This window comes from Ascaphus truei, chromosome 3 (assembly GCF_040206685.1).
Source record: "Ascaphus truei isolate aAscTru1 chromosome 3, aAscTru1.hap1, whole genome shotgun sequence".
Classification (NCBI taxonomy): domain Eukaryota; kingdom Metazoa; phylum Chordata; class Amphibia; order Anura; family Ascaphidae; genus Ascaphus; species Ascaphus truei.
The window spans coordinates 28,381,085-28,401,362 of record NC_134485.1 but is presented as its reverse complement, the minus strand read 5'-3'; the positions used below and the strand labels follow the sequence as shown (position 1 = coordinate 28,401,362).

Below are 20,278 nucleotides of genomic sequence, written 5' to 3'. Positions count from 1 at the left end.
GGTTTCCAACTACAGAACTAACTTATGTTTGTAACCTTAATATTGATGTTGTTTAGAACTCACCTTCCATATCGAAGTCTGCCGAAATCTCTGCATCTTCACCAAGCAAGGTCGAGCTTGTGGAACAAGGCAAGTTCAAACTTATCCTCTCCAAATTCATCTCTTCCTCCAACTGCATGATCCAGTCAGGATTTTTCAACTGAATGTTGATGACTCTTCCCAGTACCTGGATTTTAGACGGAATGGAATATTGGAATCAGATCTTAAAGGTACAGTACATCATTTTTTGTTCATGGATTTCCCACTTTTTAATGTGGCATTTTCCTTGTATTTGTATGATGTAGCAATCTGGAGATAACCTGTAAGATCGTCAATTTTTGACTGGAATGAAGACAGCTGCCTTTTCCCCATAGAAGTCAAAGGGATAAAGCTGGCGTGATAAATTATTATTTTAGCATTTCTAATGATGGTTGAAAAAACAATGTACAAGATATTTTCAAGAGTACCAAGTAAAGGCAGAACTTACTTTACAAAAATGTCAAGTAGAATTTGAAAGTAAAGGCTTAAATGCAAAGTGCTACCTACTATGGAGAAAATAAAAAATATATTTAAACGTTGCATTTATATTTCCTTTTTATGAGCTTCTACTTTTATTTCAGATCAAATGAAATAAATACATTGTAGTCAGAAACTTAAAAATCGCAGGAATTGCTCATTTTCTACAAACTCATCCGCTGCAATATTGGAAGTCGTCATTTTTGTTTAATGAAGGTAAATGCCCTTAAACCATGCTCAGAAACAAGAAGTACATGTTCTATATCCCGTTCTATTGTCTGTATTGTTCAACAGTGACACTTCAAGGCCAAGTTAATAATGTTAAATGGTATATTCGGTTTTATATGCACAACTGTATTATTTAAAAAATCCATTTATATTTCCAATAATGCAAAGAAAGGTTTACAACTCTAAAACCTATGAGAAAATGTAACTTATTGAATTGCTGCTCCTGGACTGGCACGCTGCCTCCGGAATCCCCTTCTTTGGCCATATAGTGCATTAGACAGAGATCACCTGGTAACTTTGTACGCAGAGAAATGGAGACAAAGCTCTGTACAGACCTCTCCCCATCCATGACAAGTATCAGTACAGTGAAGGTGCAATATAACGACATGTAGACGTATCATTTCTGGGGGAGCTTTATTAAAAGTCATTGTTGCCAATGAACTGGAGTCCAATCACTGCAGTCAAATTAATTGTAATAAGATCTCCGTTCAATATGAATTTGTAACCCTCTCCTAATGTATGTTGAACCAAAATTGAAAGATGGATGTGGGGGATGGGGGGGGCTCATATAAATAAATATTTTCTTTAATGCAGCTCCAGGATATGTTGGTCTGCAACTTTTCTTTTCACCATCAGTGAAATATTGAAATGGCCATTAAATAAAACTAGTGAGATGCTTGAAGGTATTACATTTCAGCAAGCCAATAATGGTAAAACTTTTGGATCCGATCAGGATACCATCAAGCGCACAAATTATGTTTCAGGAATTATGATCCGTAAAAACACAGCCGCCTCTCCTCCCGCTAACGCGTGCATTACCCTCACCATTCACTTGGAGGTTTTTGGAAATTATTCTTTGAATGCTGTAACTCAGGGGAGGCCAACTCCAGACCACAAGGACTACCAACAGGTCAGGTTTTCAGGATATCCCTGCTTCAGCACAGGTGGCTCAATCATTATGACCCTAGAAGACTGAAGATGGCCACCCCTGATATAGCTACTACATCTTGGGGTCCCTGGAGTGTCAGACCCCCGTGACGTGACAGCCACTTCTTGGGACATCCTAAGGGTTTAGTAATCAAACACATGATCAAATCATTTCTAAGGTTGGTCTGTATTAGATCTAAAGAGTGCTCACATTACCTCAACACCACTCAAGTTCAGAACAGCAAGAGCAGAACTGCCTTCCAGAAATGTTAACCACATTTTATCTTCAACAAACCTGTGAAAGCGCAACATAAAAACATTCAGCACCCATCACAACTTTGTTTTCAAGAATTCATATATTTATTGTCAATAAATGATGGCGTTCATAATGAATGCTATTCACCAATATAACACGTTTAGCAGACTTCCTTCACAGTTGTTCTTGCATAAAAGCATGTGTGAAAACCCCGATAGCATCAATTCCTATAACGGCTACCTAACTACTAATTGATTTCACCAGAAATTGCATAACATCTTGGGTCTAGAATATGACGACTTGAAGGGGAAGAATTGGGGGGCCATGGAAGAATAGCCTGAATGTCAAGGCTGAAGAGAATGCGAGCGACAGAAAATGAAGTATGTATGAATATACAAGCTGTTCAAAGGAGAATAAAAAGGAGCCGGCGTGTTATTTGAGAACAGAATGGTTAAAGGCATATGGAATGGAGAAAGGAATAAAAAGAGAGGTGTGGAAGATTTTTAGGGTGTGTGCCAAGGGTCACACAATGTGAAAGCATGTAGAATCAAGCGATTGCGTGTTGGAGGGGGAATCATATAAAAACATGTATTTCTCCTATGTTACAGATGAAAAGAATTAAAAAAAAAAAAGAATAGCTAGGCAAATAGTGACTGTTGGCCTTCATAACTTTTATAGGGAGGGTGTGTGATTCGGAGAATGTTTACGACAAGCCTATCATAGTAAAAAAAACACAGTACTGTGATAAAGATTATTGCATAATGGGCTCAGGAGTGTGTAGCATTCACTCTGTAATTCATCAACAGTTTCAACCCCATTCTGCAGGCCACAACTGAATACCAATATCATTTATGGTTAAATGTTAAAGTATCCAAGTGAGCAAAGACCACGCTACATTCAATATAATGAGGCACATGGCATTCTAATTTGAAATGTAAAGTCAGTCTTTTCTAACCTTATCAGTATGACTTCTCCGTAGCTTGAGAACTGTTGGTGTAGTTCATCAATCAAACTATCATCAAAATAGTTATCTTCTGGTGAGCGGCTTTGTAGGGACACCATAACTGTGCCATCGGGTGGCCCCTGCGATGCAATCACCTCCTTGTAAATATTCTGCCGCTCGTCTGAATCCGATTCGAATATATCTACATCTATCAAAGCTACAACTGGCCTTGAAGAAGCACATACAAAACTTAATCAGCCCACATTAAAGTATTAAGGCATAAATATAGTTCATGTGAATAAACACAAAATATGGCACAGTTGTCTTTCGCTCAAGATTTTACCTGTGATCAGAGGTTTTCAGCTCTGCTCTGCCATAGTGCAGCAAAGTACCTGGGTTCCAGGTATAAGGGTAATTGCTCCCTTCCTGTAAACTAGAATTCAGAAGATCCAAGTCTTCCGCTGAAAAGAAAAAGTAACCCCACAACTATCAGCTTAAAGTAAAAGTAACCCCACAACTATCAGCTTAAATTAAAAGTAACCCCACAAATATATCAGCTTAAAGTAAAAGTAACCCCACAAATATCAGCTTAAAGTAAAAGTAACCCCACAACTATCAGATTAAAGTAAAAGTAACCCCACAACTATCAGCTTAAAGTAAAAGTAACCTCACAACTATCAGCTTAAAGTAAAAGTAACCCCACAAATATCAGCTTAAAGTAAAAGTAACCCCACAAATATCAGCTTAAAGTAAAAGTAACCCCACAACTATCAGCTTAAAGTAAAAGTAACCCCACAAATATCAGCTTAAAGTAAAAGTAACCCCACAACTATCAGCTTAAAGTAAAAGTAACCCCACAAATATCAGCTTAAAGTAAAAGTAACCCCACAAATATCAGCTTAAAGTAAAAGTAACCCCACAAATATCAGCTTAAAGTAAAAGTAACCCACAAATATCAGCTTAAAGTAAAAGTAACCCCACAACTATCAGCTTAAAGTAAAAGTAACCCCACAAATATCAGCTTCAGGATAAAGAAAAAGTAACCCCACAAATATCAGCTTAAAGAAAAAGTAACCCCACAAATATCAGCTTAAAGTAAAAGTAACCCCACAACTATCAGCTTCAGGATAAAGAAAAAGTAACCCCACAACTATCAGCTTCAGGATAAAGAAAAAGTAACCCCACAAATATCAGTGAATCCCAGCAATAGTTTTGCATGAAACATACTAGTGAAGTGTAAGTATGTGTATCTGACTGTTCCTAGGCCATGCCCAGGATAATCCCTGAAAACATTTTTTTGGGTCTCTATGCTTCTTTGTAAACAGGTTGAACCCACTACATCTTTTACTATAGGTTTTCAGAGTTGTAAAAATGGCAGTCTAACAAATATAATGTCTAACTAAATAGACAAATTGTAAATATTCAACCAACTGCTTAGGAGTCTTCTTGTACCTTGTTCTACACAAAATAAGTGAGACACTTACCCGATCTGTCAAAAGGCCACTTCCTTCTTCTCCAGAGGATGCGGTCAGTCCATGCTGGGGTACGACACTTTTCACTCGTGTCGTAGTCATCAGAAAACAAGTCGTATTTGTATGTGGGAGCAAAGTTCACTTTCCCCTCTATAAATCCCCGAAAAATCTGCGACAGAAAAAAAAACCAAAAACAACAAGGAGTAGGAACATTACTGTATTAATGTTCCTTACAGGTACAGTTTTTCTATGCGGCACTTCTAATTTCTTCCCACAGAAGGATCTACATATTTTATATAGTTTGTCAATTTTTGTTATTTTTTTATTCAGCACCAGAAGTGGTTAAATGCTAAAAGTGATTACGCTTCTGTCTCAATGGGGACACTCTTATTCACATGCCTGTGTGACATGGAAACAATGGCGGATTCCGGCGCAACTGCGCATGTCTGACTCAGAGAGGCTGCTGGGATCTTCAAAAAACTTTATTCATGGAACACACAAGGGCTAGCACCGCATTCTCCCCCTTAACGCGTTTCACCCTTAGGAGTAGGGCTTCGTCTTGGAGATGCAGGTGAGGTAAGTTACCAACAGCCCCCTGCACCGGTCAATTCTGTGGCCAAGCGGAGCTCCCTCATGCGCTGCCCCAGTGTCTGACACAATTTCAGACTGCCACTCTGCACACGGAAGCGCAGGACAGATTCCCACATTCTCTGTGTGACATGGAGCCCATGTATAATGGGGATTCATAGGGCACTGGTCATACACTTTAGTTTTATTTACTGGCCATAATACCTGTGAACTGTCTCATGGCTCTTCTTGTACCATGGCCTGAATAAGCCGCCTGTGAGATTTGAAAGATCAACTATTTGTTTGTCCATTAACCACTAGAACACAAGCCATTTTCTACTCTTTGTAGTGTTACATGAAACAATACACCAACACGACAACCCTCTTCTGTCACATTACCTGCCCATCGTTCTTTTGATTGATCATCTGATCTCCTAAATTAAGAGAATCCCAGTTTTGACTGCGTATCATTTCTTTAACTTCTTCATTTTTCAGATCGATTCGGTAGTTAAAGTCTCCACACCAAAATACGTAGTCATGAGAAAAGAGCATTCTTCCCTGATACAAAAAAAATACAACAGCAACGGTAAAGGTAACAGATTGTATAAATCCAATATAAGAACCTGTATATCAACACACAAAAAGGGGGTACACAAGGAATCAGCAGAATGGGACAGTATGTGCTATAGGCATACACAAGTGTAACAGATGCATTTGGTGTACATGAGCAAGAGGAGAAACTACCTGCAATATGTATAACAGATTAATGATCAGTAGGAAGAGAACCGAAAGGCGTTCCTAGGAAGTGGGGTTTTCATAAGAGGTCCAAGTATAGGAAACATGGGTATGGGAGGAGGCCCGTAAGGGGGCTGAACATTTTTCATTAACGAGGGAAGAGAAGGCAGTAGGGAATGTGAGACCAAGTGTAGCAGACTGCAGCAAAGGAAATGCATCAAGAGAAAACTAAATGGTAAATATATTATCTTCATGCAACGATTTTGCTGGTTTTCCTTTGATTTCGTGTAGAGACAGATAATGTTTGAATGACTCATGTACAGGATACACTGTGCAGCACATTGTTTCACTGGCGTGGTACACGGCACGTGGGAGGGACACATTTGATTGAGCATCTGTTCATGCCTTCTCCAGTTTGCCATGTTCCTACTTAATTCATGCAGACAAATTCTCTGCTGTGTTTAATACATGTTAAATGACGTGAACAATTAATGGGCCACACTTCCAGTTTCTAAAAATCTAAGTGAGACCTATTTTGCACTTACCATCGGAAAGCTAAGCTTACGGGCTATTTCCATGTAGTCCTCATTTCGCTCTTTGACTTGCGACTGCCCTGCTGCAAAGTGACTGCAGACGAAGCAGAGGCTTGTTGTATGTATTAGTAGTCTTATGGCCACTGCCCCTTTGTTCCCGGTAGCACCTCCCATACCGGTCTTCACAGTATCAACTGCAACATCCCTGGAACAAAGGAGAACATTTTTGAGGACACGATGGCCAAGTTGATCAGTATACAGTACCATCAAAAACAAGGACTGGTGTTAATAAAAATACAAGACAGAAGAGTGTGCAAACTTACCTGATAAAAGGTGCATGCTGGGGCCTTATAAATATGAAGAGGCAGACACCCACAAGTTGCTCTGATGCCAGTAACACATACTTGTTGTCCCTTGAAATAGTCTTTTGCAGTTCAGCTGCCCACAGCTTCTGATTGGTTGTGCTGAAAAACAGACCCTTGCAATCTTTAATGACTTATTTCTGAGTAATCCAAATGGAAAACATTCTATGCATTGCTAGTATATTTTCAGACATTGCTACCACATTTCTGCACTTTAATATTTAGTTTAATATTTAGCCATCCATATGAAACATATGTAACTCAGTTTAAACACAATAATTTAAATGTATTTTCTTCTAAATGCAGATTAATTATTAGAAGGGGATATAAAAATGGTATGAGTTTCAGGGGGGTAAAACAACACTATATTTATAAGGACAGGCAACAAAAAAACATAGCGGGCAGTGTATTATTCTATACACTTGCATCTCATACAAGTTGTCAAAGTCATGTATTACACTTTTTTTTTAACCTGCAATACATTATAGTTTCAGGTGTAATCTGCTCACAGTTTTACAATGGAAATAAAACAGTTACGTTTCATCGGGGGAGCAAAAAAGAATGACCTGGGCCCAGGAGACATGTGAGCAGGCCCATCGTCAGGATAACCTGGGCCCACGAGACATGTGTGTAGGCCCATCGTCAACATAACCTGGGCCCAGGAGACATGTGAGCAGCCCCATCGTCGGGATAACCTGGGCTCAAGAGACATGTGAACAGGCCCATCGTCAGGATAACCTGGGCCCACGAGATATGTGAGCAGGCCCATCGTCAGGATAACCTGGGCCCAGGAGACATGTGAGTAGGCCCATAGTCAGGATAACCTGGGCCCAGGAGAAATGTGAGCAGGCCCATCGTCAGGATAACCTGGGCCCAGGAGAAATGTGAGCAGGCCCATCGTCAGGATAACCTGGGCCCAGGAGAAATGTGAGCAGGCCCATCGTCAGGATAACCTGGGCCCAGGAGAAATGTGAGCAGGCCCATCGTCAGGATAACCTGGGCCCACGAGACATGTGAGCAAGCCCGTCGTCAGGATAACCTGGGCCCAGGAGACATGTGAGCAAGCCCGTAGTCAGGATAACCGGGGCCCAGGAGACATGTGAGCAGGCCCATCGTCAGGATAACCTGGGCCCAGGAGACATGTGAGCAGGCCCATCGTCAGGATAACCTGGGCCCAGGAGACATGTGAGCACGCTCGTCAGGACCTGGGCCCAGGAGACATGTGAGCAGGCTCGTCAGGATAACCTGGGCCCAGGAGACATGTGAGCAAGCCCGTCGTCAGGATAACCAGGGCCCCGAACTAAAGCCATTACCTAGGCCCAGAAGAAGTGTTGATTGGAGGAGGGGGGAGGAATGTTTGCACCAGCAGGCTCCATGTGAGTAATAGGAGGGACGTTGACACGGGTGACGGTGTAATTGTTGGTTTAGTTTATCCACGCAAGATGAGAAATATTAAGAAAGGTATCTATATTTGATCAAAGTTTGCACCATCTTTCAAGTCACACTCGTAGAGGACATACGAAGAGAGAGGAAAGCCCTCCTCGTTGCTAACTGGTACCAGTGGGGTTCAAAACTTGGGATGTTTCTCGACATTCTTTTACTGATATTATCTAATATTTTACTGATTATTTGAGTTTCCAGATTTTTTTTTTTTATGGTTTAAAAAAACAAAAACAAAAAAAAAACGTGTATTATGCTTGATGATATTTTAGAAAGGTCCTGCTTATTTTAAGTATTTGCCAAAATTAAAACAAAACAAAGTTTTTAGAACACAAGAATTCTTTAAAATATATATTTTTTTTTAAACACCAGTTCAAGTATCTGCCCTGAATAAGTAAAAAAAATTTTTAGTTGCACATGCTGTGTATAGTTTGCAGCTGTTGCAAGAAAATATTAAAAACCCCTCTTAAGTATCAGCAGGTTTACAATGTTTGCAATGCTTACCTTGCATTAACAATGTTTCCTGCATTTAACTCAACCATTTCTTCAAATCCAATGGCAAATATATCAGTAGGCTTGCTTCTTCTATCTAAAAGAAATCAAATATTAAAGTAATGCATTAGTCATTTATACAGCTTTGGAACAATATATTGTAGCTTAAAAAGGGAAACGGTTTAAATCAAACTCTGTACTCTTAATACAGTCATTAAAAACATCCAATTATGCTATACTCTTCTATTCTGAACCATAATCCATTTACAAATTCTAATTTCTCTGGTGTTGGTCAACTTCAGCCTACGTATTCATTCAAAAAAGCTTGGTTGTGAGGCGGTGCAACTGCCGTAGGGGGGAAAAAAAGTGAAACTTTTTTTCCCCCTTGATAAAGTGCAGGCATCTGTGTGAAACGCGCAAGAGGATCATCCCTCGCTGTATTCATGTGCCAACACATTTTTTGTTGTACTTCATCCGACAGCAGTTCGGTTTCACATTTTTTTCCCCTACGGCAGCTGCACCACCTCACAATCAAACCTCTTTACCGATCTCTTCCCGGCAGGAGCACCCCGAAGACCCACGTAACGGAGTGAGAAATTCATTCAACATTTTACATTCACTCCGTTACGGACGTCTATCATATTGGGCTTCATTGCTCTTACAACTGCAGACCCACACAAATTATTCCTAAATGTTTAGGTTAGTGAGCCTGCCTCCGGTGTGGTTTCCTAAACGCCTATTAGGTTTCATAATGGCTTTATGATATCAGTGACCATTACCAACTCCGTGGGACAATTTATTTGGGTTTACAGACACTGTCTGGGACATCATGTGTATTTTTCTTTACACTCAGAGATGAACTTTCATTTTTTTGTATTGTATAAACTATAGACCATCATCTTAGTAGCATCGCTGGGGGCTCTGCTCCCACCATTTGTGCTGCACATATTCAGTCATGTTTCAAACTCTTAAAGGCAGTTACATCCCAATTAAGAAAAAAATATATTCTCAAATGTTTTTAGATATAGTTCTATGGTTCTTAAATGTGATGAAAAATAAATAAATAACGCAAAGTAGGATTTTACATGATCAGCTGTGCATCTCTCTGCTTTACAGCGGTCACTTCCTGCGATGTCATTTAGGACTATGGCACGAGGGAGTGCTTGAAAAGGAGTGTGATTTTAGTATATAGTTTTAATTTGAGACAAAGAATATTTTCATTTTAGGGGGCAGTTTCTGTTACGATCACACTCTTGCATTGTCTCCCAAACGTAGAGCAAAAACAAACACAACAGATTGGGTCTCAGAGATGAGCACGATAGATTTGGGTGTCAACTCAAACTGGACCAGAAGTTATACTGTGATAAGTCAAAACTCTGGGTGGGTCTTTTTTGTTCTTTTCACAGTGAATGTTACATTCAACCTCTTCTTCCACAAATTACAGTTCTTCAGACTCCAAGCAGCTTCTAATGAACCCATTTTTAATTTCTAGATGCATTCTTTTTCATGTCAACACAGAATATTTTTATATTCAACAAAACTGTAATTCCCATTTGATTTTTAAATAAAAATAATACGAAGAAGCAGCTATTCATCTTACTCCAGTCCCCTTCATAGCACTGATCTATAGAGATTCCCTTTACGTTTCCTTGCTCTCTGCCACTCCAGTGACTGCATTGTTGGACAGGCCTATTTATTCTAATGTTTGACACAATTGGCATCTCTTTTCAATAATATTCCGGGTAAGTTATTTCCCCGCATACAATTATGTAAACTAGTTTTGGCTTATTATACGCTTATTCAACGAGGCAAGGAAGCACTCTGTGTTGATTGCTAAAACTACAGCAATTAAAATAGTTAAGAATGACCAGAAAGAATTAAGGTAAAAAACAATTTAATTAGAAAGCCCGAGTTTAAACTCGGACTAAAAAGTGATAGGGGCGAAAGTCCAGAATCAAATAGGATCGGAGGTTTTACAACATATAGGAAAATGGTCAGACTTGGTGGGCCAAGTGGTTCTTATCTGCCGTCACATTCTTCTGGGCAGATTAATCAAGCACCAATACATGTCAGAGCACCGGATCCAGCATTAACTCCCGTTTAAATCAATGGGATTTAATGCCGGATCGGGGGTGCTAACCTGCACTGGTGCTTGATGAATCGGCCCTTCTGTTTCTACCCAGTAACATTTCCATTCCCCTTCCTCCATACTGACATCTAGTTGCATTGCTTACCCTGGAACTCCTGGATGCCGGCTATTCTTGGTGCGTCTAACAGCCAGTCTGTTAGAGTCTGATTCTTGAAAGCAATGCTTCTGAATTGCTTCCCGCCGTTGACATTCCAGGTCCCCACACAGATTCTAATTTTCCTGGGCTTGCAATACCTAGAATACTTTTCACACATGCTCCGTAGTACTCTCGGAGATGCTACGAGACATAAAACATTCGTTCAGTCGACACGCCATAATTCCCATTACTTCGTAGATGTATTTACGCAACAAAGGCAAACACATATGACACATTGAGCCTCGGTAATGCCATACAGAATTATATTTTGCAAACACACCAGGCGCGGATTATTTATATTTATGAAGACAGGTAAACAACATTTATACATAAATAATATTATGTCAACAGTCTAAATTACTATACCTGATTGCAACATCAGTTCTGACACTGGCCACGCAGCAGAAAGGAAAGAACAAGGATGGTGGTTAAAAGCACGAGTGCTAGCGCACGTCAGGCACGGAATCACTGTGATTTATCATATCAACACAGTCAAAGGTTTCAAGAAGGCTCCTAGTTAACCAATAAGTAAAGTTGGTCAGAACCGTTTCCTGCATTACTTATTGCAATTGATTAAAGAATTCATTTGAGGTTTTATTTCCTCTCCCAATCCTTTACACAAGTATAATTAATTACCTATCCCTTTTGAAGTAAGAAAGATCAGCTTTATTTCTTTATTCTACCAAACATCTAATAAAAATATAAAACTGCATGACAAAATATTGATATATTGATATCCGACTGCTGTTTGAGTATTGGGTTTTAATGGAGGTGGGTGCTCCAATTCATTGGTGGCACTCTTCATCAAGATGGTCATTTATTACAATGATGTCCTCTGGACTAGGCTGCTGTTAATAAGGATGCCATGAAGGAGTCATGCCTGAACTTAACACAAGTGCATTACAACCTATTGCAATTTTATAATATAAGAAACAGTAAAACCCAGCGCGTGTTCCTGCTCAAACAAACATATGCATGTACAGTATATCACGCACAAAAATGTAACTCTGCTCAACACTAAAACTTAACTAGTATGGGCCATACATCTCTCTGACGCCATCTGCTTACTGACAAAGGGGAGGATGCAAAAATTGTATATACCGTATTGGGCCAAATAAAGTGCGACCTCGCACATAATACGACAAACTCCCCCTCCCCCCATCTGCTCCTTGCCTAGGGGCGTATTTTATATTTTTCTGGGGGAATTTTATCACTGTTTTAGCTCTTTTTTTTCCACACCAACACACACACACACCCACCAACCCTTACTTACTTACTCCCACACACACAACCAACAGGGAGATCTAGAGAGGAGCAGCTCAGAGCAGGAGTGCTCAGCAGCGCCACCTGCTGCCCAGAAGTGGTTAAGCAGCCAGACAGCCTACTCTCCTCCTCTCTCCTGTCGGGTACAGCTGTTCTTATCGGCTCCGCAGCATCCTCTTCTGATCTCCTCCAACCTCCACTCCCCTCTTACCCGGCCAAACCGGGAGGGCACCAGCTTAGGTCAGTCCCTGCTAAACCGGGATGTCTGAGCACCGCAGCCCTGGGGCCATCTTGGATTTTTTTCCCCCAGTGTAAATGCTAGGATGCGAATATAGTGCGAGTGCAGGTTTTGGAAGGGCAATTTTCAGGGGGAAAACCTTGCACTATATTCGGGCCAATACGGTACATGGAAAAAGGCAGAACACACAGCAAAGTAGCAAAAGCTCTTGAATATGCATTAAAGCAGAAAAGATATCCATGGTGACACCTATGCGTATTGAGTCCAATATTTTGGTCGTAGGGTCCACACCCTGAGGTATGTCACCTTGTGACCAAGAGGTCGTACATTATTCACACATTGAGATCTTTATCATCTTGCCTCTACTAAATATGCAGGTGCTTTTTTCTTATTTTGCGGTGTGCTCGGCCTGCTCTTCTCAAATAAACATACGTACCGTGTAAACTGCCAGTAGTGAGCAGCGCTCGCGCTTTATCAGCTAGATCGCTGTTTAGGGTATTCCCCAACAGCAAGACATCTATTGCTTCTTGTTTTGAGCCGTCAAAGAAGTTACTCTGAATGGTTCTCGTCACAGACCGCGCACCGTCTTTCAGCTTTCCGCCCTGTTATAAAAAGCAGCATCATAAGAATACTCCCTCCAAAGGAATGTGAAGCTTTATAAAGATCTGTTCTACCATTAACTGCACCAAAAAAATGCCCCAAAACTTAGAAGCATTGTGCATATTTGTAGACATGTACAGTTAAAACAATTTTACAATGTTTGAGGTGAGCATTATTAAAACAAAATGCCCCTTTCATTGCTCAGTTTTACTACCACAAGGGATGTATTATATTTGTAATTTGCTTTTGTCTACAATACGTTTCAGGCATTATTTCAAGTTCCAACCTAAAAGTTTATTGAATCCTTATGTAATTCCATATATCCGATTCTCTAGAACACGGGTGGCCAACTCCAGTCCTCAAGAGCCACCAACAGGTCAGGTTTTCAGGATAACCCTGCTTCAGTACAGGTGGCTCAGTCAAAGAGTATTGGAGCCCCCATGCAGTAAGAGTATTGGAGCCCCCCAATGCAGAAAGAGTATTGGAGCCCCCATGCAGTAAGAGTATTGGAGCCCCCATGCAGTAAGAGTATTGGAGCCCCCCAATGCAGTTTTGCCTTCTACTTCCAGCCGCTAATGTGCTCTAACCACGAGGAAAGACAATAGGGAAAAAACAAATTCCAACCCACAAATATAAATTTAAAGGGACGCTTTTTTTTTTTTTTAATAATGATGATTTTCCCATGTTTAATACGTATATAATGTATTTCATTTATGCCAAGAACCCCAACATCCTATTAAAGATTAAGCTACACCACCAACTTATTTTACATTAACTTGGTCAACCATTTATAAAGAGTAGCATAATAAACCGTCCCATTTACTTTCAACATTTATAAAAGTATCGCATATATTATTGCTTTAGTTGAGAAACTCACCATTCACAACGTGAAATTGAAAGCAGCCCAGAGAAAGCAGAAGGAAAGCAGTCAAGAAGTTAGATGTTAAAATTGTCACAACATGTCTAATTTTATGTAAAGGAGAGAGGAAAACAAGTTACATTACAAATCATGAAGTTAACCGCTTCAATGTCAGGAGGTTACACTGTACGGCAGGGGGGCGCAAACTTTTTTCCCTGCGCCCCCCTGACGGCTGTCCCCTCGCTCCCGCGCCCCCCCCCAACCCCAACTTACCCGCGCTCCGGCGTAATGACGTCACGTTGCCATAGCAACGTGACGTCACATGACCTCGCAGCGTCATTTTGACGCCGCGTTGCCATGGCGACGCCGGGAGGAAGCCGCCGGAGCCACGGGTAAGTATGGTTTACAGAGGCCCTGCAGCTCCCCCGGCACTTAATTTAAGTGCCTTCGGGAAGCGCGCGGGGCCTCTGTAAACCCCGCGCCCCCCGTCGGCAGTCTCGCGCCCCCCCTGGGGGTCGCGCCCCACAGATTGCGCACCGCTGCTGTACGGCATGTACAACCTTTTCTGACACCGAAAGGGTTACGGGATTCGCCCTCCGAGTGAAACATAATATATTGATTTAAATCCACTTTATCTGCATTTACAGCACAATGTGCATAAGCCATGCTTTGTCAAACATTGCATGCACCGCCATTTCGTGCAATTAGATTCGGATACGGTCTAAAAAGTGATTCCAAAGATTTACATCAGCAAAAGACTTTGTTTTTCTCATCTTGCATCTACAAACCATTTCTGAATTGTTCCAGAAACATGTTCAGCTTGTGGTTTGCTAAAAAAGGATTGCAGGAGAAGAAAGCACTATGTGCTGCACTCAATTAACTCTATGATTCATGATTAGTACAGCTAAACCCCGTTATAACGCGGTCCTCGGGGTCCACCCCGAGACCACCGCGTTACTAACGGGGTCGCGCTAATTTAAAAAAAAAAAAAATGGCCGCCGCATCAGTGCATATAGTATTTACCCCGCGGTCCCGGCTTCCCCCTGTCACCGCGTGACAGGAGATGGGAGGGGGGATGCCCCTCCGGCTTCCGCTTCCCCTGTCACCGCGTGACAGGAGATGGGAGGGGGGATTCCCCTCCGGTCCGGCTCCCCCTGCCACCGCGTGACAGGAGATGGGAGGGGGGATTCCCCTCCGGTTCCGGCTTCCCCTGCCACCGCGGTACAGGAGATGGGAGGGGGGATGCCCCTCCGGTCCGGCTCCCCCTGCCACCGCGGTACAGGAGATGGGAGGCAGGATGCCCCTCCGGCTTCCGCTTCCCCTGTCACCGCGTGACAGGAGATGGGAGGGGGGGATTCCCCTCTGGTCCGGCTCCCCCCGCCGCAGCACAGGCCCCTCGCGCCGCAATACAGGGCCCCCTGGCCCTGCCGTAGCGCAGGGTCGTCCTGCCCTCCCCCCCCATGCCCCCCCGCGCTGCACCAGGCCATCCCACCAGCCCCCGCAGCATCGGGGGCCCCCGCAGCAGCCATCATCCCCCTCCACCGCAGCACCACCCCCACCCTGCAGCCACATGCCTCAAAAATCATCCCCAAGGTAAGGTAAGGCTGATTATGTATAAGTGTAGTGTGTGTGTGTGTGTGTGTGTGTGTGTGTGTGTGTGTGTCAGTGTGAGCAGTGTGTGTGCAGTGTGCAGTGTGAGCAATGAGCAGTGTGTCAGTGTGTGCAGTGTGAGCAATGAGCAGTGTGTCAGTGTGTGCAGTGTGAGCAATGAGCAGTGTGTGTGCAGTGTGCAGTGTGTGTCAGTGTGTGTGCAGTGTGAGTTGTGTCAGTGTGTGCAGTGTGATCAATGAGCAGTGTGTGTCAGTGTGAGCAGTGTGTGTGCAGTGTGAGCAATAAGCAGTGTGCAGTGTGTGTGCAGTGTGCAGTGTGTGTGTAGTGTGTCAGTGTGTGCAGTGTGAGCAATGAGCAGTGTGTGTGCAGTGTGCAGTGTGCAGTGTGTGTGCAGTGTGTGTGCAGTGTGTGTGCAGTGTGTGTACAGTGTGTGTACAGTGTGTGTACAGTGTGTGTACAGTGTGTGTACAGTGTGTGTGCAGTGTGTGTGCAGTGTGTGCAATGAGCAGTGTGTGTGCAGTGTGTGTCAGTGTGAGCACTGTGTGTCAGTGTGAGCAGTGTGTGTGCAGTGTGAGGTGTGTGCAGTGTGAGCAATGAGCAGTGTGTGTGCAGTGTGCAGTGTGCAGTGTGTGTCAGTGTGAGCAGTGTGTGTGCAGTGTGAGCAATGAGCAGTGTGTGTGTAGTGTGTCAGTGTGTGCAGTGTGAGCAATGAGCAGTGTGTGTGCAGTGTGCAGTGTGCAGTGTGTGTGCAGTGTGTGTGCAGTGTGTCAGTGTGTGCAATGAGCAGTGTGTGTGCAGTGTGCAGTGTGTGTGCAGTGTGCAGTGTGAGCAATGAGCAGTGTGTGTGCAGTGAGTGTGTGCAGTGTGTGCAGTGTGTAAAAAAAAAATTTAAATTTAATTTTTTTTTTTTTTTTTTTTTTTAAACGGGAGCCATGGGGAAACCGCGTTATAACCGAATCGCGGTATAGCGAGGCGCGTTATAACGGGGTTTAGCTGTAGTAGGTAAAAAGGAGCTTTTATTAAGTATAAGGCTACGTTTATAGTGCCGGCGACGTCAGGCGGCGGTCGCTCGAAAAATCAAATTGAGATGACTTCCAGCGATCGCGACCAAGCCGTCGCTCCGCGCTTACTATAAAGCGCACGCAACGGCGGAAATGCATTTGTTTTGACACGACTTCGCGTCGCCGTCGCCATAAGCACAGCGTTACTATAAAATAATGCCCACTAAAAACAGTCAGTGAGAAATAGTGATGAACATATATACATAAAATATCAAAAAACATATACACACACAAGTTAAAAGTGTGATTACTATCAGGAGTAGTTAAGTGAAATGCTGATGTCCTGATTAGGCACATCAGTACTGATAGTGTTACATTAACAACAACCCTGGGCAAGTAGAAAAAGGATGATTAATATGGCATTTCCAGGCACATAGAGACTAGGTAGTGAAGATAGAAGTGTACAATTGGAGGGATCTATAATAAGTAAACCCAGTTACACTAGTCTGAAGTAATATTCCTACGTAGGTATACTAGTATAGTAGCGATTTGTAGAAGCATATATATGGAGAGCTACGTATTCCCTTGTCTAGATCAGGAGTGCGCAAACTTTTCTGTTCAGTTACTTATACAGGATCAGCGTGTGTGTTTCCTCCAACCCCCATTCAGCATCTCTCACCCTCTTCTTCCACCCCCCACCCGGCCCACCCTCCCCAGGACCTACCTGCATCCTCCACAGCCCCTCCATGGGCTGGTGGTGGCGCCAAGGACCCCAACAGGGCCCCCCTCTGCGGGCCATGTGAAGGCCCCTCTGTGGGCTGTCAACAGCCCTCGTGGCCCCCCGCGGGCCATTAGCAGCCCCTCATAGACCTCCTGTGGGCCGTCTGAAGGCTGTGAGCACCCCTCCAAGGCCCTTTGTGGGCCTTGAGCACCCCTCCAAGGCCCTTTGTGGGCCATCAGCAATCCCTCCAACTCCATGTCCCCCCGCAGGCCGCCTGAAGGTCCCTTCGCCGGGCATTGCATATCCCGCCTTCAGGCTCCAGCTCTCAAGGTAATCTCCCCCTGGCTCCTAGTCCTATACCCCTTACACTCCTATGCCCATACCTTAACCCACCAGGCCCATACCTTACCCCCCCCTCCTTCCCCCAGGCCCATACCTTACTCCCCTTCTCCCCCCAGGCCCATATTTAACAACTCCCCCCCCTTGTCCATACCTCTACCCCCACCCCCAGGCCCATAACCCCCCTTCTTCCCCCGGGCCCATACCTTACACCACCCCCCCCCCCCCCCCCCATCTCCCCCGGGCCCATACCTTTCATCCCTCCCCCATCTTCCCTCGGGCACATATGTTACACCCATGTCTCTCTCCCCAGGCCCATACCTTCCCTCCCAGCCCATACCCTCCCCCCCAGGCCCATACCTGGCAACTCTTTATGCAACTTAATATAAATATTTAAATAAACAGATTGCATTGTAATATTTTGTTTTTTGTTTTCAGTCTTCCAATAACATTTACTTAAATATTCTCTTATGTCCTAAACATTAATTTTTCATGGTAGGTGTGCTATGGGGTTTTTTTTTGTCCTAGGCCCCAAGATTTCCGTTGGCGGCCCTGTATAACCAACTAACCAACATAAAGAATCTCGCAGAGATTTTTCCATATGCATGCCCATCAAATGATATCATGGCAAATTGCCTTGAAGAAGTTTCCATATTAAAGTCCAACATGTAATACCGTATTTCCTAGATTGTAAAGACGCCATCGATTATAAGACGCACCATCGATTTGGCCCTTACAATCGAGAAAATTACTTTTTCACTTGCCATGTTTCAGGAGCGGTCCTATATCAGCGGAGGATGAAGCAGGCGGTGACAGGAGAGGTCCCACGTCTGCAGATGGTTGAAGATGGACAGTGGGCGGACGGGAGAACAGGTCCCAATTCTGCAGGTGAATGAAGATAAGAGAGTGGGTGGGCGGTGACAGGAGATCATAATAGCAAGAGAGCTGAGCAGGATCAGAGCAGCGTAGGGGAACAGCTGGGGAGGAGCACACGGTAACACCGGAGGTTGACTAGTGTCTGACTTCCGGTTACAGTGCGCTCATCCCCAGCCGATCCCCTATGCTGCTCTGCTCCTGCTCAGTTCTCCTGCTATTATGATCTCCTGCCACCGCCCGCCCGCTGTCTTATTTTCTTTCACCTGCAGACTTGGGACCTGTCCTGCCACCGCCGCCACACTCCCGCCCGCTGTCCATATTCAACCATCTGCAGACGTGGGACCTCTCCTGCCGCCGCCCGCTTCGTCCTCCACTGACATCGGACCTCTCCTGAAACATGGTAAGTGAAAAGAGGGGGCTAGTACAGCAGACACTTTTTATTTTTTTTAATACATCGATTCTAAGACGCACCCCGATTTCAGACATGTGAAAATCGGAAAAAAGGTGCGTCTTAGAATCGAGGAAATAGGGTATCTGCCCATTTGCCATAGAAACAGGTGAAAGGGAAAAGTGAATGGGGAGTTGGCCATGATGCAGCGAAGGCGATACTTCGATGGCATGGGGGCGTTCCTTCCTCCAGGGCCTGGGGCAGCGAGCCTAAAAGCAATGGTAGTAAGGCAGGAAAGTAAAGCGAGTAGCCAAAATAGACTTGCAGAACATCTCCACAAAAGGTACAACGTAGAACCCGGGACGTTTTTCCCACACAGCAAACAATATAGCAGCGTTCAGTTGCATACACGAGGAAAAAGCAAATCATGAAGATGATGGGCATGCACTGGAGAGTTCTTGACTACCAGGAAGATGACAAAACATGCGTGTCTTGAAGAGGCTATATGAATATGTTCAAAATATTTATGCTTGGCAGAGGCCACGTTTACCATAATGATGGCTAAACATGCATGTGCAGCAGAGGTAAAAAAAAAAACATGTCATTTATATACATGCAAGAGACCGTCTTACCAACAATGTTCAAATACGCAAGCCTAAATGTGGTCAAGACTAGGCAATAAACATACAACTGGAGCGAGAGTGGTTACCAACAGTAATATTGAAACAAACAAAAGAAGCACATTGAACATGATGTGCTTAGTCTAGATCACTTAAGAAAAAAGGGGTGTCAATATATTCCAGTGACGCATGAGAGTGTAATACATTATCTGTATTATAGAGTACCAAGCTTGTGCATGCTAAGGCTGAATTTATGGAGGTATCTTTCCAAGAAGCTTTTATTGGAATCCTTCATGCTTACAATCGTATGATCTTTTTAGAACATTCTCATTATGCAGCCAAGGAATGCAATTTGATAGAAAGGAAAAGTTTAAACATTGCATAGCTGCTCTTACCAAAACAAGTTGTACCTTACCTTAGCCTTTCCTTCAAGAGCTCCAGTGCCAGCATAAATTTTACTTATGGAGTCCCCATTCATTGACCACATGGAACGGAAGACTTCCTGGAAGCGTGTGGCCAGTTGTGGTTTCTCTGCCAAGCCCAGATCTTCCAGCTGCTTTAACAACATCTGAATATAAAATCATGAGAGCACAATTAACAATTATATCCAGAGAATGCCTTTAGTCACACAAGAAATCAGTACAAAAATAAATAATTATACTTGTCTGCGCCTAAACTTTTCCACCTTATTCTCTACCTTTGGTGCACTGTGGACTTCAAACAAGCAACATTTTAGATTATGATGTACACAGAGAAATCCTCTTCATATACAAGCAGCAGGATAAAGAAAAACGGTCAAGCATGGGGCACTTACAAATGGTACTGTAAGACAATAAAAGTGTAATAACATTTAACTGGGAAGATAAACATGATAGTTAAAAAGTACATTTTGATTCAACCATGCATTTTATCAGATGTCTGAAATGATGCATTTTATACAGCGACTCAGCCTTTAAAGCAATGTTAT

The 20,278-nt window shown here is 43.2% G+C and overlaps 1 protein-coding gene across 9 annotated transcripts in view; it reads right to left on the bottom strand.

Moving 5' to 3' along the window:
- Nucleotides 1-20,278, bottom strand: part of SYNJ1 (synaptojanin 1) — a 79,616-nt gene that overhangs the window by 23,964 nt on the left and 35,374 nt on the right. For 7 of the 9 annotated variants that reach the window (XM_075593872.1, XM_075593873.1, XM_075593876.1 and 4 more), the window contains exons 11-23: nt 19,727-19,879; nt 12,733-12,898; nt 11,162-11,185; nt 10,745-10,936; nt 8,523-8,607; nt 6,540-6,680; nt 6,229-6,421; nt 5,348-5,506; nt 4,394-4,550; nt 3,253-3,370; nt 2,922-3,137; nt 1,927-2,005; nt 64-226 (exon numbers count right to left, since the gene is read on the bottom strand). In XM_075593872.1, the coding sequence (XP_075449987.1) occupies nt 64-226; nt 1,927-2,005; nt 2,922-3,137; nt 3,253-3,370; nt 4,394-4,550; nt 5,348-5,506; nt 6,229-6,421; nt 6,540-6,680; nt 8,523-8,607; nt 10,745-10,936; nt 11,162-11,185; nt 12,733-12,898; nt 19,727-19,879 (1,846 nt within the window). The remainder of the gene's footprint in view (nt 1-63; nt 227-1,926; nt 2,006-2,921; nt 3,138-3,252; nt 3,371-4,393; nt 4,551-5,347; nt 5,507-6,228; nt 6,422-6,539; nt 6,681-8,522; nt 8,608-10,744; nt 10,937-11,161; nt 11,186-12,732; nt 12,899-19,726; nt 19,880-20,278) is intronic. The other 2 variants (XM_075593874.1, XM_075593875.1) reach the window with 2 other exon arrangements.